This window comes from Vanessa atalanta, chromosome 2 (assembly GCF_905147765.1).
Source record: "Vanessa atalanta chromosome 2, ilVanAtal1.2, whole genome shotgun sequence".
Classification (NCBI taxonomy): domain Eukaryota; kingdom Metazoa; phylum Arthropoda; class Insecta; order Lepidoptera; family Nymphalidae; genus Vanessa; species Vanessa atalanta.
The window spans coordinates 3,781,255-3,807,104 of NC_061872.1; the positions used below are offsets into that span (position 1 = coordinate 3,781,255).

Here is a 25,850-nt window from a genome sequence, read left to right on the forward strand (position 1 = left end):
ATTCTGCCACATGTGTATTCCACCAACCCGCATTGGAGCAGCGTGGTGGAATATGCTCCAAAACCTTTTCCTCAAAGGGAGAGGAGACCTTTAGCCCAGTAGTGGGAAATTTACAGGCTGCTAATGCTAAAAATATAATAAAAGCCTTGTTGTTTGTTTTTTTTGGTAAGCATTTAAGATTCGCGAAACGAAGATCAAAAATTATATGCATCTCAATTCCATTATAAGAATTTAAATGTCACTTACTAGACAACAAGCAACTCATTATCAAGTAAGCAAACATAAGTAATTCTGTAACATAATCAAAATGTACGATAACATCTTGATAACGCTACTAGTCTTTATTCTCATGTCTCATCCATAGTTTCTAATTAAAGTCTCGTAGCCAATTCTATTTAGGCAAAACGAATCGTTTCTTAAACACAGTAACCGCATTGAGCTTATCAGTATGATCTATTATTTATTCTGAAATCGAACGTTAGACATTAAACATTTTGACAGTTAATTTCCGAACTTCGATTCTCGATTCCATGAACGATTGTCACAAGAGCTGGCTCTTGTAACGATAATGGTAAATATACTCAGGTGCTTCGGCATTGTCAAAGTTAAAATAATCTAATTAAATTTAGAATACATAAATCCGCTCAAAATCCGCTGAAAAAAAAAAACTTTTACATTGATAACTTATAATGTTTGCCACATTCGATATATTTGATATAATTTATATGATATAAAAACTTGTCGCGTATATTGTAAGAGTGCATTAAAAATAATTGTTCCGCCATCTTGTGTATAATCGGATAATTACGAGTTATCTGCTTCCAAATTGAGTTGCAAGATTTCACCCGTACATATTTAAATTGAAACTTAAATAAAACATTGTAATTTACATTATTTGCTTATTGTCAACCATAAACCAATTCGGAAAGGAATACCTCATACTTGAAAGGAATAGATGAAAGAAATTCAGAGGGTGTTTTTGAAACATCATACTGTTTCATAATTATTCACATATTGGTTTTTGAATCGGCTCAAAGGTGCTTCATTCTGAATTTATGTCAGCATCAAAAGCACTGGTCCAGCAATATCTAAACACTTATCTGACTTGGAAATACTTAACGCTGTGGGTCCTGATTTATGAAAGTGAGTTAATAGAGAGTACGTATATCTGGTGTACTCACTCGAAAACTATCCTTCACAGTTATTTTCGGACTTTTTTAGACAGGATGTCATATCTACGAAGCTAATGTCTATGTGTCAGTGAACATTTAGAATCATTGGGTTGTTTATTATGGCAGCGTTCTTTATAGACTAAATTAAAATAATATTAAGAATAAGATACCGTGATAATCATTCCTCTGGTTACGTAAAAGAATAATCCACTTAATGCTGTTGTTGTGTAACGGATTTGACGGATGAATCTCTGCACCTAAAAATGTACTCGGAAATTAATATCTAATAATAAAAAACAAAGAATTTCCATACGACATCCAATCGGGAAGTTCCTTTTGATATGCATTAAATAACAGCCAAGGAATGAATGATTATTATTGGAGAGTAATTAAATGGAAAATAGATATACGCTTGCAACACATATAAACACTTACTCTAGCAAAAGTGTCTGACAGTCGAATTCTTACACTTATTTTTTATCATTCGCCATGTGTCTAATGTGAATTCGCATAACGAAAATCTTCCAAAAAAAAAATTATGAATAGTATATAATTATATAATATAACTGTAATATTTATATCATTTGGAGTATTAAGTAATATTTTATGGTTTGTTATGTTATTGCTATATATTGGGGATAGAGATAAAACCCATTATAGTTTTTTGAAGTTTTCCTTGACCACGAAGTATGAGATAAATTATAAAAATAAACTAAGCGTATCAATGTTCAGTGATGCTTGCTCGTGTTTAAAGCCACGATCACTGTGCCGTTTGGACTCTTAAGACCTTATTAAACTAAGCATAAAGTCACGTCGATGTTGTTCCGTTACTGCTGTACCAAAGAAATGAAAACAAATCGCATTGTTTGTGAATTCCATAGGCAGCTAATAAATTTTAATTTATGTTTAAGAGCGGCTAAGTAATCCTACTTACGTCAATAGTATATTCCGATGGCGAAACGTTTTGCAAAACGATCAACGGTTGTTGGGCGAGAGTATTAATATTCGCAGCCAATAGTGACGTGACGCTTGCTCTGGTAAATAAGAAAATGAAAGAAAACGCGTAGTACAGCGTATGTTCCCAACTGTCAAATACCCTGAAATAATAAGATGATTAAATTATTTGCAAGATGGCGACCAAACAAAAATTACAATACTTATATTTTGATTGTGATTCTGTCTGGACATTAAAAACATGCAAGCACGTCAGATTAATAAATTCGATGAAATAAAAGAAAACACACACAACAAAGGCACGATCAACACGTCTGTAGAGAAAGGCAATATATGTATATTAGCTATATGTATAAGCTAAGTACAGATGATTTAAATTTAGACTTGGGTTTATTTTTACTCTGTGTCAACTGCCTTGGGCAGGAAGAGTCTAGAAGTGAGTTATCACTGTATCGTATTTTTTTTACATAAGTTTGACGATAGTTATTTTCTGAATGTCCTAAACTAATATTGTATAAAATTTCAGAATCAAAATAGCGTGTCACTGGAGATCCGTTTTCAATATTTTGCATATGTGATACGATATCATTTGTTGATGATTATTACTTTATCACATATTCTAATGATATACGAAGACAAATGCATAAACTCCTAAATAATATATTATGTAATTTGTACGAGATATATAAGAATTCGCCCTCAATTTATCACAAGATCAACAAATGCTTGAACATTACTCCAGTAGTAAACCACATTCGTGCAACACGCACCGCCGAACACACTGAACGACTTGTTTTCATCCTTAACAATTTATATAATCATAATAATTAACTAGGAAACCACGACGTGAGTTCTTAACCGAATATCAGTATCGGTATATGGAAAGTGGTCACCACTGCCCATAGACAATGGTAAAGTAGCAGGACCATTTCGTAAGGTCGAATTAGTTATTAGAATATTAATAAATTGAATAAAACACACTTACAATTTGATCCGATTATGGTCATGATGGATATCACAGCCCTCGAAAACAGAGTCATCATATCTATGAGAAATAATGATTATAAATGTACACGAAAATAAATCAACTTCATACTACTTTTCATACGGAATACTTCAAAGAGTTTTTTTTCTTATTTTTCTTTTCTTTTCTTTCTAATTAAGATAAACATCAGTATTGACAATTTAACCTTGACAATAAAAGTCTATCGGAGTTTACAGAATAACTGGAAAAAACTCAAAACTCGATCGTGTATGTCATTGGATAATGATAATAATATGTTCTGGATACAAGTATCAAAATAGCCAATCACCGTATGTCGGTCTTGAGATTCCACGATCGTTCAACAATTGTCAAAGTTTCTCGAAGAATTGCTAATCTAATGTTAGTCACTTCATAAAAAATATGTTATCATTATCGTTATCTTTAAGCGGGAAATTAATCCAATGTGTTTTGGTCAACGAAGGATCACAGAGGTTAGATGTTTAGAGTATACGCATAATCTTTAATTAGTCTATCAAACCAGAATAATTTTAGATACAACATAACAATACAATTTTTGTTTGCATTTCCGGTTTGAAAGTTAATGGCAGGTTCTATTTTTGAATTTATTTATTATGAACCTTTAATTCGATGGAATCTTAAAAAAATTAAGAAAGATCGGCTTTCGTAACAATGGATCCGTGATTTTCCATAGGGACGAAACTGTATTAATAGGTTAGGAATATACTCTGAGAGCGTGAAGTGCGGATTTATGTTTGCGGATGTGATGTTTATGTGCTGTGTGATAATATTTAAACAGCTGTAGTAGAGCATACTTTGTCAAATAATATAATTGGATGCAAATAAAAAAAAGGTTAGTGAAGAACGACATCAGAATCAAGTAGCACATGTTTTCGTCCACTGCGTTCACGAGTTCCACCAAATACGAATAAAACACCCGTATCTCTTTCCAGTTGACAGCATTCTGAAATATAGAACGGCATTTAACTTCTTTTTTTTTTAATTCCACAACAGTTGTATACTATGTGTATGGCTTAGAAAGTAGGTTTGTTTGATTTAAAATATAAAAACTTTTTTATTTGGGATTGTCGTTTGGCACAAACTGATTGATTTTATTAATATAGTGCACTTTGATTTCTTGATATTTGCGTTATCATTTAATATTCGTAAGTAATAAGATAGGGTTAATGTACTTCAGTGCTAATTGATTGACAGAGACTGTACTGTATATAAATTATCGATTTGATTAAGTTTAAAAATAAATGGTACCTGTTTTTCCTGTCGTTCGATGAGTTTGTTTAAATCTTGAAAATATGAAGCGAGGTACAAGCTAGTACACATTGTGATGGCGTCGGTAATATTCCAAAGGAAAGTAGCTTGTAAATTCGCAATCTTTTAAAATAAACAAATAATATACTTTATTCAGAAGAGTCACAGGTTAGGCGATTGTCATGTGAACGTTCTTAATTCAGGGTCTAGACATATTTTTTAATTGTTATATTTGTCTTTTTGTTCACAAAGATTGAACAAAAAGATTTATTTTTGTTGTGATCTTTGTATGTATTGTATATATTATTTTAGACGACTGCCTCAAAAATGCGTTTTATGTTTGCCGAGTTCAGATCTATATGGCTTTATTTCACCATATATTTTAAATTCTTGAATAGTTTTGGGTGTATCGTAAATTTTCTTACACTTCTATCTCCTCCTCCTTTTATTATATATATATATTATTATATGTATTCATGAAATTAAGTAAATAATCGCATGAGTGTAATAATAATACGGTGAAGATATTTTTGCCAGTGGAGATAATAGGTGCAGTATTTGAGAGTAACGTTTTATTCTACTAGCTGGAATAATGGTATTGTCGGTAATTCAATTCATATTTAAAATTAATTAATGAACTGTTTTATAAAACAGATCGTATAATTTTCTCGACATCAAAGTTCATAAATCTTGAATTAATTACAGGATAAAAGGCAGCTTAAAAATTTCTGATTCTGTGGGTTTGATAATAATTAAAAAATCATCCCATCCAAATCTCATTGGCTTACAAAGTTATATTTCCCATTTAAAATACCAGCTATAAGCGCAGTAAGTGATAATAATTTTGGCGCACGCTATATTATTTCATTATTTTTAAATAAATCGACAAATTCGATAATTAGATGTCATCTGTCATTAGACTTTGACAAGTTCATATAAGGTTATGTTTAAACATAATTTATAAATTACGGCTATCCTTGATATTTGAATTGGAATGAAAACTTTTATGACCCAGTACCTATTGATTAAATTATCTTTGACAGTTGACTTTCATTTTGTTTTAAACTATGAGTATTGTTAAAGAGATTATCATCATTAAATGCTTTAATGATTATTTAAATAAATTTGGACATTTGTCGTTTCCTTGTAAAATTTAAATACTTCTTCAAAATTTGAAATAGATGTTTTAGAAAATAGCCGGAATTCACTGGATAAGTCTTTTGGAATATTAATATAAATATAAATTGCTTATTATATTGTAACTAGAATTATGACTCGTTGCTGTTATTTTCAATTTATCCTTTCTTTCGACTTATATAAAATATTAATTTCGAGGATTTATTGGGAAGTTTGAACTTTTGGAAAACTTATATTTTATAAAGTTATTTAGTGAAGATGTTTTTTCGAGATTGCATGGATTTCTGGAAACTGTAAACGAAGTTCTGCATCGTCTGATTATCTTTAATATAATAAAAATCGTAATGTCCGTTGATTGTAATGACACGTGAAATGACTAGCACCGAAACTGTCGAAACAATAAATACGCCGACGGAGATTTTGCAAGGGCATATGCTAAACCGACTCGGCTATATATATTAAAAATTGGTCCGTTGGTAAATTATATTTTCACATTAAGACAAACATAGGCATCAAACTTAAAAAAAAACAGTGGGTTGGTATTATAGCTTAAAAAATTATAACATGGCAATACCTCGTACAAAATTGCCTTCCATTCCGTGTATGTTGTTATACCAAAAACGACAGGTGTCGTTCTTATAAAATAATTCTTTATTAAATTAAGATCAATCTTGAAATCGTGGTTACAATGCATAACGAGTTTCATTTGGAATGTTATTGATAGAATATGTTCCACTGGAAAGTAAGAAATTTAAATTATACAACTTGTATACAAGAATTGTAAATTATACAACTAAATATGTACTTTTTCTATTATTATTTTAGCTTATAAATTGAATTACCTAATTATTATCACTTACATAATGCAAATAGCATCACACCATAAACAATTTTATCCTGTTTCCAGCCCTTGCTCGTGTCCTGTTGAACCTCAGCAACAAGCTGCTCGATGTGACTAGCTCGCCTTATGAGTCGTGGCCAATTTTTCGCCAGTTTCAATAGAAGAAACGCGGATATCAAACCGGTTATGTAAAATAAAAGATTTTCTACAAAAGAAGATTTGGGTTTGAAAAGTCGCAAATCGAAACGGTTCAGAGGCTAGAATTCTTGAATAGTAACTGAAGATAGCGGATTCAAACAAAAAAGCACTATTGAGTTCCATCTGCCTAAAAGTTACAAACGTTAACATCCTGGAAGCGTACCATAGCGCTGCGTGGTGGAATAATCGTTAACCTTCTGCTGTAAAGGAAAGCAGGATGTGCTCATATAATAAGACATTTCCAGAATGTTATTAAGATTTAAGTCTAATACTAGATTTAGTAAAACTGATAACTGATTGTTAAGTTTCTCAATTACATTACATTACATTAGCAGCCTGTAAATTTCCCATTGCTGAACTAAAGCCTCCTCTCCCTTTAAGGAGAAGGCTTGGAGCATATTCGACCACGCTGCTCCAATGCAGGTTGGTGGAAAGTTTCTCATTATCTGTTTACTATTCAAATATAAACTAACCTTCGGGGATCTAAAAATATGACTTGAGGAAACTACGTTATATCAATGAACTGGATGGCTATTGTAATAGGGATATAATATGGAAAACAGATTTTGAACAAGCCAACGTCGGTTTATAGTAGTTGTTAATGCAATAATAAATATTAAAATCAATAACTTACTTAAGTTATCAAGCCTAAGATCGTTTTTGAAGAAATAATAAATGCTTAAACATGCTAATGTCATCTGAGAAACTAGCGTTGCGACGTGATACAAAGCATAAACCGTGCTCATATTGAATCTGCAATCAAATTAATAACGAAGTTTGACTTTAACCTTTAAATTTGCTTTATTTTTCTTCAGTTCGTTTATTTAAGATACACCATAAAATATTTACTAAGAACTTATTATTAGTTATCTTAATATTAAAATGTCTATATGCGATGTCTTTGCTGGTGTAATCAACATTTATTGAAAAAAAAAAAAAACAATGTAGTATTAAAGTTCGATTATTAAATGTCAATCAAATAAATTAGAAAAACCTGTCTCGGCGACTCATTAAACAAATATATCACCATATATAACACGAGCAGAAAAGAAAAAAGAATCTAGAATACAGCAAAAATTCTATTATTAGTAATTCATAAAATCAAAGTCCATATCCAATCGTTCTAAGCTGGTAATGCTGTACACAATCTTTCTTTTATTGAGAAATTCATCGTTGTTAACATAATTCAAAGAATAAAGTTTAAACATAATAAAACGAGATTTTATTGTTAAAAATGGATTTGTACTAATCGACAAATGAACTACTCCATACAACGTATGAGCCAATGAGCAAACAATAGAATTTACTACATTTTCGTCCAAGTGCTTGCATCATGAGATAAAATTCAATGAGTTTAAAATCCAATAGAATTAGATCAGGTAAATTCCGGGTGCACATTCCCTTATAATACCATAAGCCTTTGATCAACATAAATGATGTTCCATTTTAATAGTTCATTTCCACATTCAAAGCTCATACAATTTCTCGATAACTAGCTAAGCTCATATGCCTTTACGTACCTTAACTTGGTAATAGTTTCCTTATCTAAGCCCTCTACGGGGAAAAGGCCGGCTCTACGACAGAGTTGCATTGGATGTCGGAGGATAATATGCAAACGTTTGTTTGTGACAGTTGCCTCCATTGTAATATTTACACTTATCTGCAATAGAGCTGAAATTATTGAAATATGTCGCTTAGTAATAGGTCTGTAAATGGTACTATTTATATATGCCCTATATGTCCAAAGGTTATGTGTATTTTAGTAACGTTATCTTGATTGATTGTGGGTGCAATTAGCAGGTCGAGCTAGTAAAATTTATTGGATTTTTGACCCATGATAATATTAGTGGCGTAGAAGAGTGTCCGAAAATACAATGTAACGCGCTCTTGACTAGTAAATTACGATAGGCTGTTCCTCTCGTATGATCTTTTCCATTCTTCGGATTTTAAGGCTGTTCCTTCAGGATGACACCTGTGACTCGGGTGGTTCAAATCAACCTATGTTTGGTTCGGTGGTCGTCTGATCTCCATTGAGATAAGGCGTCGTCAAAATTGGTTAGAAAGATAGTATAATTAGTACAATCAATCAATCAAATAATAATACAATCAAAAAACATATTAGTACAATCGAAATTTAATACTTACAAGTAATGTATTCACGTAGTTGTCGATGCTTTGGTAACTAACACATGTGCTTACAAGCACTTCATAACGTAAAAAGAAATGTAATGCAATTTACATGATTAAAACGACTGTAAAAATGTGCAAAAACGATTTGACACCTTATTAGGAAGGAAATAAAACTTATTTTCCATTGAAAGAATATGTTACATACTTCAATTTTGAATTCATTGACGTGTCATTTTTATTTCGTGAAAAAATATTTATCAAGACAATCGGTAAACACTTTGAATGTTTTTGATTTCATAAATCATGCCCGTCTTGATTTATGAAGTGTTTTGATATTTCATATTTACGTACTAAGAAATGAATTGAAAAAAAAAATTGGAATTTCTACAAAATATTTTTTTATGTTTATCTTCGTCATATATTAACTTAGCATATTGATTTATATAATACGCAGTTAAACTTTTTAGGTGGATTCGATACTCGATAGATTGAAGAATTGAGAGTATTTTAGGATGCGTCACGTTTAGTCAAATATCGTTAAACGAGAGAAAAGAAGGATATTACCAAGAAAGATAGAAATACTTACATTTATGGGGATGTTGCTGCACGTGCGTTTTTTTTTTATTTGTCTATTTAACTCGACTTTTACCAATTAGTAATACGTGACAAATATCAAAATATTGATAGTATGCCACTGCGCCAATTATTAGTTGGTAGTAAGCCAAAATATATAACATGGAGCCAGTTGTATAAATTGAAACAGAGGTGGGTTTTGACAACCCTGGTAGGTAGCACCCATCGGTTATTTCACTGGCAAACTTTTATATCTTATAGTGCTGTGTCCCCGTTTAAAAGTTACGAGGTGTTAGCACAGGGGAAGGTTACAAATTAAAATGCAGTCTATTTGCTTATGGGGTTACCTTCTAAACTTAGATTAAATCTTACAGATGTAAGTTTAAATACCAAAGTAACGTAAACATACACATAATAAAAGCGAATTGAATCATTATGATGATTACATTATTAGACGCATAACTGGATCTATATTACTATATGCTTTGCCGAACATCTGGTAAAATTTATTCTGATTAAACGTATTTTAAATTATTATTATTATAAAAAAATGTGCCAAGATATCATAAGCTTTGCGAAGATGGCTAAAGGGCTTAACAGACTGTATAAGAAAAATACATTAAAAGTTAGAGGCAGCTGAAGCTTCTTATCTCAAAGTCTGGAATTGGATATTTTAATGTAATTGAAAAAAAAAAATATTCAATAACATATATTTGAAAAAAATATTTCGTGACGTTTAATTGACCAACCTCAAGTAAGGAATAGGTTCTCAAGGTCTGTGTATTTTTTAAAATTAGTACTTCTTTTGACGCCTTATGAAAAAATGATAAAAGTGAATCTTATATATTAATAGCGTAAGACGATTTTGGTCCCAGTGATTATGGGAGGATAGCTGCATATAAAAAAAGCGGTTGTGGTCTGATTTTGAAGATAGATGTGCAGAATATTAAAGAGGATTCTTGATTGCAAGTTGATTGCAAGCGGTGCTACGGCTGTATAAGAAAAACAAAATTAACGTAAATTGTTATCAACAAACTCCAATTCTAACCTAACTATTTGACTTTTGTTTTTTTATTTCGTTTAAGTAATGTTTCATCATTTTGCCGCCAAATGTAGACGAGTGACTTGCAGTTTACAATGAAATGAAATAAAAACATAACCGTGTCATAGGTTTTGAAATTCCTAGAAAATCTCTTGAATAAACGCAAAGTTTCGCGGTAACCCACTCTTTTTTTATTATGCGCGTACACATGATACGTGTACAGGATGAAGTTGCTTGCTAAACCACCAATGAAGTGTCAAGTCGCACATAGACAACTTCACACCACATCTTATAATTACGATTTTAGTATCAATAAGTAGGTTATAATTATTTTATTGTAACTAATTATTTCCATGTAAATTTAAAACAATAATCGCCGTAGAAATAGAACTTTTCACACATGGACATATGTACAGTCATGTCAGGATAACCTGACTCGCTCACTTTTCAAACGGAACTACAGGCACGAGGAACATAGCATCGTAGTCCCCAAGATTTAATATAATTATTGCTTAGCGACTGTTCAGTTAACATAAATGTCTCTCTCTCTCTCTCTCTCTCTCTCTCATTCATCTATAATTGGTCAATCACAATGGAGACACATGGTAATTTAAATAATGAACTAAAAGTAAAGTTAAAAATTAATTATTATAATTAATTATTATTATTATTTTGATTTCAATAATCATAATTACTAAACGTAATACTACAATCATTATTAAGAACGCTTTAATTATTCAAATGAAACGCGACAAATATTATGATTAATATCGAAATGTACAAAACATTTCGATAATGGAAGCAATTTCAATACTAACTTTGATTAATCGTAGTAGACGACGGATTGAATAGACTTTTGATCACTGATAAAATTTTCCTTAAAGGTGTCTAACCACTAAACTGTATCATACCACTAGGACACGGCCCCAAAAAAATATTCTCTAATTGATATTAAGAATTATACGACTATGATCACAAGCTAGGGTACCAATTTTAGGGTAGGGTAAATCTATGACGGTAATGTTTTCGATTCTCTTTATAAATTATAAAAATCAATCTCAGCCTAGTCGTAACTGAGGACCTATTCCTACTTATTTATATCAGTGACGATATGATTCCGATTCTAATCCAACTTTGAACGAACCGCAACTGGATTGATGCGTTTGTACGAAAACGGCTGAACGGTTACGACTTTGTTTCGACTGATTTGTGGCCCTGTTTCATCACCCATTGACACCGTCACGGGCTAAGCACAAGCTCTAACAACTGTCGACAAAAAATTTTTGATGTTGCCGATACATACATAGCTCGAACTGGTACAAGATGGCGTAGTGGGTAGACTGTCTAATATCTGAAATGTCTAATTGATTTGACTCACGATTAATTTGGTTCATAAAGTTTCTTTGGTTGTCGGGATAATCTATTTATAAAATTTAAAGAAAATAATTGAATTAAATTAATAGATGATAATGTGCTTCTACTGTATACCATTCAAACATATACGCACCAAAAGAGCGTATCATCTTAAGTTTGCAACATTTCTTGAAAGAGATACGGAGTCAGTTCCTTCAAAACTGGCTCCGAAAACCACCCTCATATACTTCGTCTGTTCAATAAATAAAGGTTTTATGTCCACTGAGTTGCCCTATATGGCCAGTCCTTATCTTAACGACGAGACCACGAATACATGATATGCCATTAGCGCCGTTTTCTCACTTACCGCTTTGGATAGGCGCCGAATGCCAAAAAAAGAGTTTTTTTTTTACGCTGGTCTATCTCAATTTTAGGTGTTTGTTCTTCCGAATCTGTAATCATTTTTTCTTTGACATTGAAAAAGTTACTATAATTATTGTATATTGTTTATGTGAATATTTTGTATTACATAATTTCTTTGAATTAATCGTCTCAATATGAATACTTAAAATCATCGTAACATTGAATTATTAAACTCAAATTTATTGCTTTACAACAATAAATAATAATTTTTTTATCTCTTTATACAGGTACATTATCGGATGAATCCTAATTTTAACCTAGAATAGACGGAAATTAACTTAGATTCAATAAATATATTGAGAAAATTACATGGAATAAACATGTTCTTTGCGGCCTAACGATTTTCAGTAAACGATTATCAATCAGCGTTATTCCTTCCATAAAATTAAACTTTAAACCTATAAAACAAAATTTCGCAACGACCTAATTGCATATGTTCTAAAACTTGCAACTCATTCGAAATGTGTCTGACTTGCCAAAACAACCTTAATGAAAACATGTCACGATGATTTCACTAGTCTACTCTAATTCAAAAGACGTACAACATTTTACAGTACGAACAAAACTGATCGGTTTTAATATACCGCCGAGTGTGAAGTAATAGCGAAATCGCTGTGTCAAAATGTGGCTTTTGAATCGTTTTTGAACTAAAGTATTACAAACTACGATGTAAACAGTTTGTAGTTCTTTGCCTCAGAATAATAAATCATTTGGAATTGTTACTACTACTTTTTCGTCCGTTTGTTTGTTTGATGCGCTATGTATCCGGCGATACAGCCTTATTGTTATTCTAGAAGTTTGTCTGTGTAATGTACTATTATTTTGTACTTTGGTAGAATTTTGTCTGTGTAATGTACTATTATTTTGTACTTTGGTAGAATTTTTACTAAATAAAGTCTGGCAACTTCATTTTTTTTTTTTGTATTATTTTTATACGACGGTTATTCGCTTTAAATTTAAATTATGATACTGTCTGGCAATAAAAACGTTCAGGTCCATCAAATATAAATAAAATAAAACATCAAATGCAATATATTAATACAGTAGGTACGACACAAGACAACAGAGCAGCAACCTGCAAATTTCACACTGCTGAGCTAAGGCCTCCTCTCCCTTTGAGGAGAAACGCTGCTCCAAAGCGGGTTGGTAGAATACACTTGTGGCAGAATTTCGTTGAATTTAGACACAGGCAGGTTTCCTCACGATGATTTCCTTCACCGCCGAGCACGAGATGAATTATAAACACAAATTAAGCACATGAAATTCAGTGGTGCCTGCCTGGGTTCTAACCACTGAGCCATATCAGCTGCTGTGGGGTATGATTATTATTATTTATATTGTTAATATATTAATTATATTCAAATACGCTGTTGCGAGAACTTCTGTTTAGTAATTGTAATAATAATATTATATAATATTTTCTTTTATTGACGCAATTTAAAACAAATGTTACTTACCTTATATATAGGAGGATGCAAAATAAGTATGCCTTTAACTGATTATTATTATTAAGAAAGTACTCTATTAACATGTGAGTTTTGCATTTATTATCCTTTATGCATAAAATAATTACATACCTTTGTTACGGAATAATTGTATTTAACTAACATGTTTTTTTATATGTTGAAAAAGAGTAACTACAAAGTTTCTTTCTGGTTCTTCTCGGTAGAATCTACATTCCGAACCGATGGTAGCTTCACTTAATATAGTACTTGTAAAAACCTACTTGAATAAAGTATATTTTAATTTGATTTGAACATTTTATCTATACTAATATTAAAAATGCGAAAATCACTCTGTTTGTCTGTCTGTTACACTTTCATGGCGAAACCACACGACCAAATTTGATAAAATTTTGGTATGAAGCAAGCTTGAAACCCAAAGAAGGACTTTATGCATGGCACCTGACGACTAATACCAAAATCGCGAGCAAAGCTGCGGGCGACAAGTAGTATTTCATTTATCTGAAGCTACCATTATTTTCTTATAATCAATTTACATACTCGTAGATTTAATGCAATTTCGAGTTAAATGAAAATATTCGCGTGTCATTTCCAAAGTTTTCCGTTCAGGGTTACCTCCCTTAGTAATACTCAGGTGTAGGATTTTAATTTAATTGCGCGAGAAGATAAATGGTTTTGTCTCGACAAGACGTAAACGGTAAGGACTGAGAATATTATTCATCGCGTTTAAACGTGACGTCTAAATAAACCAGGTAAAAATATGTATTTGATATATTTATTAGGCGTTTTTTCGCGCGGTTTTGTACGTTCTGATGTGTTTTTTTTGCTTTGAATATTAATGAAGATTAATTGAGTGGCTTTAAAATTAATTAATCGTAAAACTTCTATTACATTAGCTCGTAAATTTCCAACTAAGGCCTCCTCTCCCTTTGAGGAGCATATTCCACCACGCTGCTCTAATACGGGTTGGTGGAGTACACATGTTGGAGAATTTCGTTGAAATTAGATTTCTATGTCTAATAACTTGTCGATTAAATCCAAATTAATAGTTTTTTTTTTTTTGTTACGGATATTAATTTCATACTATTTACAATTTAATTTTCCTTCCTGCATAAACATCGACATGATCTGATCCCATACATTCTTATCATCAATATATTTTAGCTATTATAATATATTTTATATAATATCAATATTATATAATAAATATTAATACATAATTAAACTGACGTGTATATATTTTATTATAGATGAGTTTGTGATAGTGGTAATTATCGCTTAGGGCCAAAAGTGGAGTAACGCGGTTAGTTTTACTATAATCTCAATGGTTGTTCATAAGTCAGCCAGTTCCCCTGGCTGAAGCAAGGCTGCTACAACATTAGATGATAAATAAAATATTTTCCATATACATTATACATTCAAATGTCTCCTCATCTCTTTACGAGAACGGAGAAGTTAAGCTTACTTGACATATTAAATATAGTAACGTCGATATGTTTATTAATACAGTTTGGTATAGAAGTAATTAAATATAATTTTGTCTATTATTCTCTATGTCTTTGTGTTTGTAATTACGCCTCGCAAACAAAGCAATGTTGTCTTAGAATATTTAGTGAATATTATCTTGTTTGTACAGACATTCAACGTTCAAATGAAGCGATGATACTTGGTGGCAGGGCATTGTAAACCCCCGTCTGCGTAGGTACCACCCACTTATAATATATTCTACCGCCAATCAACAATAGTTTAGTACTGTTGTATTCCGGTTTGAAGAGTGAGTGAGGCAGTGTAACTACAGGACAAGGGACATAACATCTTCGCTCCCGAGGTTGGGGGCGCATTGGTGTAATGTAAGGAATGGTTATTATTTCTTACAGCGTCAAAGTCTATGGGCGATTGTGACCACTTACCATCAGGTGAGCCATTGGAACGTCCGCCTACCTATTATTTAAAAAATAAAAATAATACTATTTTTTAAGTATGATCACAAACGTATGATCATAAACTAAATTAATAGTAACAATATTTTGTATGTTTTATATTATATTATATTAAAATTGTTTCTTTTATATAATAATATTAAGAGTATCTAATGTTGCACTATTTATACCTGCTACATAACACTATCTCTTACAGCTGTGGGTTGGCTGGAAGAAATTTCTTTTAGAAATAAGCCCGCCATTGTGAACAATAATTTCATGAGTAAAATTACTATGTAAAATTTCTCAGTGCAATAAAGAGTATTTTCATGTGCTCGCATATAACTCCGTCTATATATCTCTGAGAAATCCACACAAGTTTGAACGCAGAATCATTGGTTGAGATTCGCGTCTTGTAACCATGAAGCCGTCACGGCTCTTGATCTTGTTTCAAACAAATTAGTGTAATATTGTCTCGAACTTGAAAAGGTTATTCTATTAGAAATTGAGACTATTGCTTCCTAAGTCTTATATCAAGAGCCCAGATGGCCCAGTGGTTAGAACGAGTACATCTTAACCGATGATTTCGGGTTCAAACCCAGGCAAGCAACACTGAATTTTGAAACATGGGCTTAACTTGTGTTTATAATTCATCTCGTGCTCGACGGTGAAGGAAACATTTTAAGTTTTAAGATTAAATTTAAAGTAAAAGGTATGGTGGTAACCATTCCGATATGATCTTTCAAACGATAATAGTCGGCTCGAAAGTCAGGGCTTGCAAACCTGGGCGTTGCTCGTGGGTCCTTGCCAATAATGACACTGAGACTGTCGGTGTGGTATCCCATCTCTTCAATCTTTTGGGGAAGGGCAGATCGCCAATATAGACCCGGGCGCTTGTGGTTCTTAATACGGGACTGTCTTAATAAAAATAATTGAAACTTCATACTCCTTTATCATCTTTAAAATATAGTTAATGTATATTTAAACATATGTATTGTATCTCTTGCAATGAGTTATGAGTAAATTAATTAAACTATAACTTTTTTTTATTTTTTTAAAGGGTTTGACGCTCTGCAAATCTTGATTATGTTTAATTTATCATCAAATACAAGTTCATTTCATAAACAGTGTCATTCAGTCGATTCCGTAATCCATCCATGCATCACCTCGAGAGTTAATTACCATTAATCCTTTATTAATCAATACAAATGTATTACAAGGAACATAGATTACGGGGCTTAATGTTCCAAAGACAAAGAGTGTATGATATGCCAAAATTTAGAATAAATATTATCAAAATTTTAAGTTTATATGGTTAAAATAAATCTAAGAATATTTATAATTATATTTAAACAAACCTGTAATTATTTATGATTTGAGCCAAACACAAACTAACATATTAACTTAAATCGTACAAAAAAATACTTGAGAACAATTGCAAGAGAAATATTTTCCATGTTTGAAAAGTCTATTATTAAAATAGTCTACGAAGTTCCTTCATAACGAGGTACTATAAGAAATATTCAATTCAAGAATCATCCTCTAAATTGCCAATGCGGTGCCAATCTTGGGAACGATCTCGTGTCTCTGTATTTGCACTGGCTCACTCACCCTTCAAACCGGAACACAACTGTGGATAGTACCTATACAGATTTACACAAAGCCAAACCAAGGAATGATTTAATTCTATTGAAATTAGAAAGCAAATTGAAACGTGGAGATATTTTGTAGAAGAAATTAAGGTTCTTACAGAATAGCGGTGCTGACTATGTCATAATATCCATTGACATTAATAATTCATCGCAAATAATGTTCGAACGTTGCTCAATTTCGTTCCAAGGTTGACAAGTTTGTAGCGTGGCTACAGAACTTAATTTATAGTTAAATACTAACGACTAAGCTGTTAAAATTTTAAATTAACCTATTATTTTTTTAGTGTCAACATCATAATTGCTTTAATACTTAGAAACACAAACAACGTTCAACAGTAGTATTTTACTAACACGATACGAAAATAATAAACATGACAGCATGATGGTCACGTCGAGAAGTTTTATCGAATATCACGAAATGTCATCATAGATTTGACACAAAATGCATTTTCCTAATATTCATAAATCTGGAAGGAACAAACAAGTATCCTGTAAGTAAGAGTTTCTTTAATTAAATTATCAATGTAATTGACTTGTTTAATTATCCTATTAGCTAATATTTTATTTCATCACATACAACTCAGTACTTAGATTCACTGCTATATTTAAAAAACAAACATAAGAAAAAACTAAACGGAAAAAGGAAGATAAATTTTAAAATTTTTATTCACAGTATTAAGACAGTCAAACACAAAGATAGGGAGAAAAATTGGTCATTTTAAGAAGCTTAAATCATGCCATACATTCGTAATAAGCATCTAAATATTAGGACAAATATGACACGATACGCTTCCTTTTGTCGAATTTCAGTAGCTCACTCAACATTTAAACTGGAACGACTATTCCAATAAAGTTATTTTCACTGAATTTTCGACCATTGCGGCTAATTTCATGAACTAATAAATAGGGCAGTGGGTATCATACAAGAGAGTGCATAAATACAGGTTCAATCTGTATCACTTCACTCTAATATTCCGATAAGGTGGCAATCTGATAAATAAAAATAATTTTAAGAATTAATGTCTTACATTTAAAAATGAAGTTACATAGCTCCACTTGGTTCCAAGAAAACGTAATGACAACTGACAGACTGTTAGCAGACTGTTAGATATTAAGAAAGTCAATAGTTTATCTATTTTCAAGTTTTTAGTTTATCATACGACTTGTTACTGTTATAGATCTTACGTCATATTAATGCTTATTATTATATTTGAATCTCTTATATTTTTACCAGTTTCAGTAAAAACAACAAAGAATACATTTCCATCGGAAGGACAATATAAAGGACAACGAGCAACTTTCCAAAGGGCTATGCGGTTAACCCTTATCGTGGGACAATGCTTTGGCCTAAATCCTGTACTGGGAATTTGTGATACTGATTCTTCAAAACTAAGGTTGTGAAATTTTAAATATTAAGTTATTTTTTAAATTTGCATAAAAATTATGTTAAAATATTTTGCATTCGTTGTAGACACAATTTGAAGCTTTCCATAGCAGATTTACTCAAGATTTTTTACTTCACCGTCGATAAAATATAAATACCATATAAATTATCAGTACAAATTAGAGGACTTAAATTTATCGGTGCACGTCTGGATTTGAACCCACATCTTAAGTGTTTTACATTCGGTTTTAATGTGAAGTGTTTTAGTTACTGAACGATATGAGCTTGGAATATTGAGTTCTTACTTTTAAGACGATATGACTCAACCCTTTCTGTAATAATAATTAGATGTTCATTAGGTAGAGCTAAATTTCGTTCATTAAAGTTAATTTTCTTCATCTTCAAAGCGTTACTTGCTTAACCTAGATTTTGCCAGCAAGTCCTTAAGAAGGATTTGACTCCAAGGGAACTTAAAACCCAGTATGTAAGATTTTCTCGGTGAATATCTTATATATTTATGAACATAACGGTTGGGATATTTTTGAATTACAGGTTTACCTACTGTTCAGGACGCTGCGTCTACGCCTTAATAGCAATTTTCGGGCAGACTATTTTCTTGAACTGTTTCTTTTTGATCAAATATTTTAACGAATCTGGAACTTCAGTGACATCAAATTGTGAGTTTATTAATATTCCTATAGAAAGATTGAGCCTTTATTTGCTGTCGTACCACAATACACATAATTCTTATAAGCACAAAAGAACATATGCGTCCTCAGATTTTAAAACAAAAGACAGGTGGAGCACGTAAGAACATCATAGTGGAGCAACTAAAGCGAATACAAATTTCCAGTAATGCGAAACGAAACAGCTTTTTGTTAATACGTCAAAAATGCTGACATTTCAATTATTTATTAACTTCACTAAAATGATCCGAACGCTCCGTCTGTCATTTGTTTTTTATAATATGAGATATTTTATCTAAGAACACGTACATTCACGAAAACATAGAAACACTACTCCGGATTTGGATTCATGAAGTATCTATGACAAATAAACAACCTACAACAAAAAATCTACTCATAACTTAGTATAGTTTAGTTTATTGAGTCTTGGTTTCAAAGTAAAGCAAGCCAGAATTATTACAAGCACGATATCTTTGGTCACAAGGTTGGTGGCGCATTGATGATTTCAAGAGTATTTAATATTTCTTTTATTGCAAAATAATGGTAACTACTTACCATTATTAATGTCATTTAAAAAGAAGACGAAGCGTTACAATGTGCACGTATTAGTGGTAAAGCTAGCAAGAGAAGTTTATCCAAAGAATTGTTTAAATTTAATTTCAAGCGATAAATTACATTTTTATATTCCAGCTACTTTGGTGTTTTATGCATCAAATACGCTAACCACAATTTTATTCTTGCGAATGGCGAAAAAATGGCCTAAATTATGCCAGTACATAATGAAAATCGAGGCCGCCGACCCTGTCAATGATGCAACACTTGTGAAGAAATGCAACGTTTCGTGTATTGTGATTCTTATCATGTCTATTTGTGAGTTTGTTTACATTTGATAAATTATTAATTACTTGATGTAGGGCTTTGTGCAGGCCTGTCTGGGTAAGTACCACCCACTCATCAGATATTCTACCGCCAAACAGCAGTATTCAGTATTGTTGTGTTCCGGTTAGAAGGATGAGTGAGCCAGTTTAACTACAGGCACAAGGGACATAACATCTTATTTCCCGAGGCGGCGCATTGGCGATATAAGGAATGATTAATATTTCTTACAGCGCCTTTTTCTATAGGCGGTGGTGACCAATTACGATCAGGTGGCCCATTTGCTAATCCGCCTACCGATATCTAAAAAAAAAAAAAATCATACTAACAAATATTGACAAATCAACTTCCAAAGAATTTCACTTTTTATTAGGAAGAATTCCTCTATTTCTTTGTATTTAATGTATTTGAACACTAAATTTTTCAAATATTTTTGCACGAACAATTTGGTACAGATTCCAGAACATTTTGCATGGCATTTAATAAGAATGGACTTAAATTAATAAAATCACAGAAGAATAAAGCTACTCTGTAAAATTAATCTCGAAGTTCTCCGTAGTTCACGATTGTGAAATATGAGAAAGATGTGCACGTAACAAAATAGCACATTATCTTAAGTTGGTTTTCAATATTTTACAAGTGACATACGAAGTGAGTGCCTTCAGAATAGCACTAAAGCACTCAGTACATTAAGTCCATAACTGGAATTTTTCTAACATTAGCAAAATGATAATAAAATAACAATCTTCTTATAAAATCGTTTGTACTAACGATAAAACTATTGTGTCTAGGAAACTGAAACTTGGAACATAGGTTTATAAGACAACTTTAAGGGGGAGGTCTGACTTTGTATGAATTTTACGTATGAAGATGTGTAGCTGGTATTGTAATAAATATAAATTTTCATTTTAGTGGAACATGGACTGGCAGAATTCGCTGGTTTCGTTATGGCTTCAGACTGCCAACCCGGCAAAGTATACGAGTCATACGTCGAACATAGTTTCCCTTGGATAAATCTTCACGTGGACTATACTTTTTCACTTGGCTTCATAACACAGGTCGAATATTATTATTATTCGTGTAATTGTAATAGCTTTCATGTGCGTTATTTCCATATCCACATTATCTTTATATCAAATTAGTTGTGATCTGTTCATTGGTTTACTCCGGAAGAGATAACGAACGGACATACAGGGTTGCTTACGTATTTATACCATTATGGGATAGATGTACCATACTTGTACCTACAGTTTTTTACGTGTTGGACATGTATATTTAATAAATTTATTTTTATATTTATATTATAGATTCTTAATATTCTATGTACGTTCAATTGGAATTTCGGGGATATTTTCATTATAACCATCAGTTTTTATTTGACGTCAAGACTGGAGCAAGTTAATAAGAAAATTGCCGCTGTCAGAGGAAAGGTACGTTTGACAATATTTATTTAAAACTAAGTTTTAATTATGTTATCAATTATTCTTTGACAACTGGCTGCAATGCTGCCAGATTTGTATCTTCTTTTGATTCCATAGGTACCAGTGGGATGAATGTGCTGCCTGATGCTGAGTGGTTACAGCTGCCTATAAATGCACTACTAGCCTAGGGAAGTGAAATATTACGTCCCTTGTACCTTTAATCCCCAACACCAAAATACTAACTATCGCTGCTTGACAGTGGAATAAAGATAAGTGGGCGGTACCTACCCAGACGAGCCTGCACAATGCCCTACCTAATATTAAACTCTAAGCCTATACGTCCTAGAAGGTGACATTAGTGGCCATGGAACATCTGCAGTCTATTACTTTAGCCTTCAAAATAATAATCTCACTGGACTCGTGAGAGATAAAACTTTTGTAAATTTCGTGATATCTTTCTCTTCTAACATCAACATAAAAGATAATTGAATTTCAGTATGTCCCAACAACATTCTGGCGGAGTGTTCGCGAGGATTACAACAGAGCAACCGATCTGGTGAGGCGAGTGGACGAGGTGATCGGCAGCATTATATTTTTAGCATTCGCAAATAACCTCGTATTCATATGTATGCAGTTGTTGCATACGTTCGCGTGAGTATTTCAATAGAATGATCATTTAAGTAATATTTTTTATTATATCAACGCTCTACTTTTTAATATACTACGAAAGCCCTTTTTTGTATATATTTACGTTATTATTCAACAATTTAATTTGAAATTATGTCATTATAATGATTTCTTTATTAAAAATAAATAAAGAATTTACTAAGTAGAAATATATGGTAATTTTATTAGGCTTGGTCGTTGGCAAATTTAAGTCGCCCTTAAAACAATTTCGTAGAACATATACCTATAACCTTTCAACAAAAGTCCAATTGAATTGTATATGGTCTTTTGATGTATTTTCTACAATTTTGAAGTCCATTTTCTTATTCAGACAATGGTTTTTTTGACACCCATTTTTTACGCAGAAAATTCAGTTCATACTGAGAATTACTCTAGAGTTATACGTGCAATGTTATGTATATATAAAACATTTATATTTTATTATTATATATAGTATCATATTGATATAACAATTACTAACAGTATTTAAAACGGGATATTTACCATGTTTTTTTATTTTCATTTATTGGAGCACGAGACTCGTGAACAAGACATTCGTAGATAATGTCGAAATATCGAGCTCCAACAAATTAAAATAAAAAAACATGGTAAATATACCGTTTTAAATACTGTTAGTAATAAAAATAACCATGTTAATTTAAAATCTGATATAACAATATCTTTACTTCAGAAACGGCATAAAAGCTGTCCCGAGTTGTCACAATCCTGATAAAAGGTGAGGTAAACAGTTTTTCATAAATTATAGCAATAAATTAATAATTGGAGCTGAATATATTTTGTACTGCAATAAAAGTTATTATTAATTAAACATTTTAACAATTCCTTTCTTGACCTTCATTTTATTATTCGTAAAAGACACTAGAAAATCCTTTGGATTTTTTGTAGTTCTAGATTCTATTGTAGTTATTAATTTGGTAGTAGAGCTTTGATCAACACGTCTGGGTAGGTACCATATACTCATCAGATATTCTACCGCCAAACAGCAATACTGAGTATTGTTGTGTTCCGGTTCAAAATATGAGTGAGCCAGTGTATCTAAGGGCACGAGGGACTTAACATCTTAGCTCCCAAGCTTGGTAGTGCATTGGTGTTTTAATGAATGGTTAATATTTCTTACCGCACCAATGTCTATGTGTGATGTGGTGGGCAATTTGCCCGTCAGTCTACCAGTATCATAAAATAGTAAGAATAGCGCATGCTTTGCACACTGAAAAGTAAAAACAAAAAAACCAAATTTTTTATTCTGAATAATGGCACGATTTCAACTTACATGACAATTTAAGTAGTGATTAAAAATTAAGCATTTTTACATTTCTGTTTTATTTGAATTTTAGACCGTTGCAAGGTTACGAGCAAGCGTTGTACTTCACGTATTCCTTCGTTTTCCTCGTAGTGAGGTCATTGGCCGTCTCTCTCGTAGCGGCTCAAGTTCACACAGCTAGTCGCCAGCCAGCGTATGCTTTGTACGAAGTGCCGTCTGCAGTTTATTGTGTTGAGGTAGCCCTATATTTTATGATATAAATATTTTAAACAAAATCATAAAATGCACGCTTATCACGACAATAGTATTAATAAACAGCGGCCACTGTATTCTATATTAAAACCATCTCCAAGATGTGTTACATCTTCTGGTATAAGTTTTAGGTTATGTGAGTATTTCAGTAGGCGTTCCAAGAAAACTCTCTCGGCATTTATTAGTAAATAATAATAATATTTTTTGACAATTGACAATTTGATTATTTATATGATGGAAATACTTTTAATCGACAATTTAATTTCTTGCCAATTAAACATTTTTTTTCCAAAATTTCTAATAGAATAACTTTCTCTTTAGTTATTCGATAAACTGAATTACAATTACTGCAAAAAAAGATATAATTTAAAAATCATTTATTGATAAATGATTATTTAAATTTGGAATGCGATGACATATGACACATTTTAAGAGGAATTGATAATTAAAAATACTTAATACCTTTGGCATTACGCGTAGGTCTTTTTTTAATTTCAGGTACAAAGATTTATTGAGCAGATCCATGGTGACACAGTTGCTCTGACTGGACTGCAATTCTTCAAAGTTAAACGAGGAATAGTTTTAGCTGTAAGATATATTTTTGATGTATTCTATGATTTATTTCACTGGCTCATACGTGGACAATATTTTCAATCATGACTATAATAAAAAAAAAATACAAACATTGGTTGTAAATATTGTGCAAGCCCGTCTGGGTAGGTACCACCCACTCATCAGATATTTTACCGCCAAACAACAGTTCTCAGTATTGTTGTGTTCCAGTTTGAGTGTGAGTGTGCCAGTGTAACTGCAGGCGCAAGGAACATAACATCTTAGTTCCCAAAGTTGGTGGCGCAATATATATATATATATATATTGCCGTCACGAGACGATTGGCAATGTGAATCATCAAAATTAGTGCTTATAGGTAGTAGTTATAGGTAGCAACGAAGTATATAGTATACTCGCCGCACACACAAGGTATGCTTATACCTGAGCGGCCGTGAAATGGGGCCAAGACGGCATAAGAGAGTATCACGCCGTTTTCGGCCACAACTCAGCCTTACCCTAAAATTAAAGTTCTATATCAAAATGTTGTAACTTGTATTCCCGATACATATTTATCAATGTCTCGTTTATAAGATTTTTTTAATACATGTAAATAAATCGTGAAAAAAGAATGAACAGGAAAATAGGTTGTTTATCTAAAGTCGAACCGACGCACGATTAATTTTTAACATAAATACGTTTTCTATCCTCAGATCGCCGGAACCATAGTCACTTACGAACTTGTTCTGCTCCAGTTCACTGGAATCACACCAACTGTCGCGCCACTGCAAGATGACCTTGCCTACAAAGATTAAAAAAAAAACACAGAAAGCACGTTCAATTCCGTACATTTAACAACAGTCAATCTTTTTGTCATCAGAATAATTTCACACCAACATTACATACTATAAAATGCACCCGAATACGACCTTGGATGTATTTTTTTAAGATTATTAGTCTGAGATATATCTAAACATTTTTAATATGAATTAATTGACTGCTAATCTATTTACTGGTGCATTTAGCGTTTTATAAAAAGAAGAAAAAAAGCCGCATTAAGGCGCAACAGCATGTCGATATTAAGGCTCAACAACAAATTATGTTTTAACCATAATAATAATGTATGTGCATTTATAAGAGCTCAATATATCATTTAAATTCAATTCTTATGTCTATTTATTATTTCTAAAAGCTCTTTCCGTCGGAAAGACCTGGAAGAAATCGCTAAAACGATAACGCCTTGCACGGTTTAACATGCTAAATATTCTGCCGTAGAACAGGATGTTTTTGTGTAATAAATTAATAAAAAACGATGATTAAAAATCTATAAGTGTTGAATTTTATACCTTAATTATAATTTATTAAACATATTACTTGTAACTTAGCGTGGTAACTATAAAAAATCCTGAAATCAAAACCCTTGCCAAATTGAAAGGCACTGTTACGAGTAAATTAAAATTTAATTAAGTTCGCGTGTACTTCATTTAAAATTGGAAGGTTTATGTTTACAGTAATAAGATAGCATACATCTTGTAAATTAATTAATTATAAAATATTTATTTAAGTTCAAAGGTGTACATTTAATAACTAATTTATCATTAAAGA

The 25,850-nt window shown here is 31.9% G+C and overlaps 2 protein-coding genes across 2 annotated transcripts; one reads left to right on the forward strand and one right to left on the reverse strand.

Annotated features, from left to right (window-relative positions):
• Positions 1-1,327: 1,327 nt before the first annotated feature.
• On the reverse strand, positions 1,328-8,216 carry LOC125069023 (gustatory receptor for sugar taste 64f-like). The gene is made up of 8 exons (XM_047678435.1): positions 8,095-8,216; positions 7,209-7,327; positions 6,396-6,581; positions 6,110-6,270; positions 4,399-4,521; positions 3,945-4,093; positions 2,107-2,269; positions 1,328-1,429 (listed from the first exon to the last, which is right to left on the reverse strand). Exons 1-8 carry the CDS (start codon positions 8,214-8,216, stop codon positions 1,328-1,330), a joined length of 1,125 nt encoding a protein of 374 aa, XP_047534391.1.
• A 9,949-nt stretch (positions 8,217-18,165) lies between these two features.
• Positions 18,166-25,060, forward strand: LOC125069038 (gustatory receptor for sugar taste 64e-like). The gene is made up of 11 exons (XM_047678437.1): positions 18,166-18,232; positions 18,364-18,523; positions 19,066-19,190; positions 19,890-20,069; positions 20,988-21,133; positions 21,383-21,505; positions 21,993-22,147; positions 22,854-22,898; positions 23,518-23,680; positions 24,195-24,284; positions 24,959-25,060. The coding sequence occupies exons 1-11, from the start codon at positions 18,166-18,168 to the stop codon at positions 25,058-25,060; spliced, it is 1,356 nt and encodes a 451-aa protein (XP_047534393.1).
• The last annotated feature ends 790 nt before the right edge of the window (positions 25,061-25,850 follow it).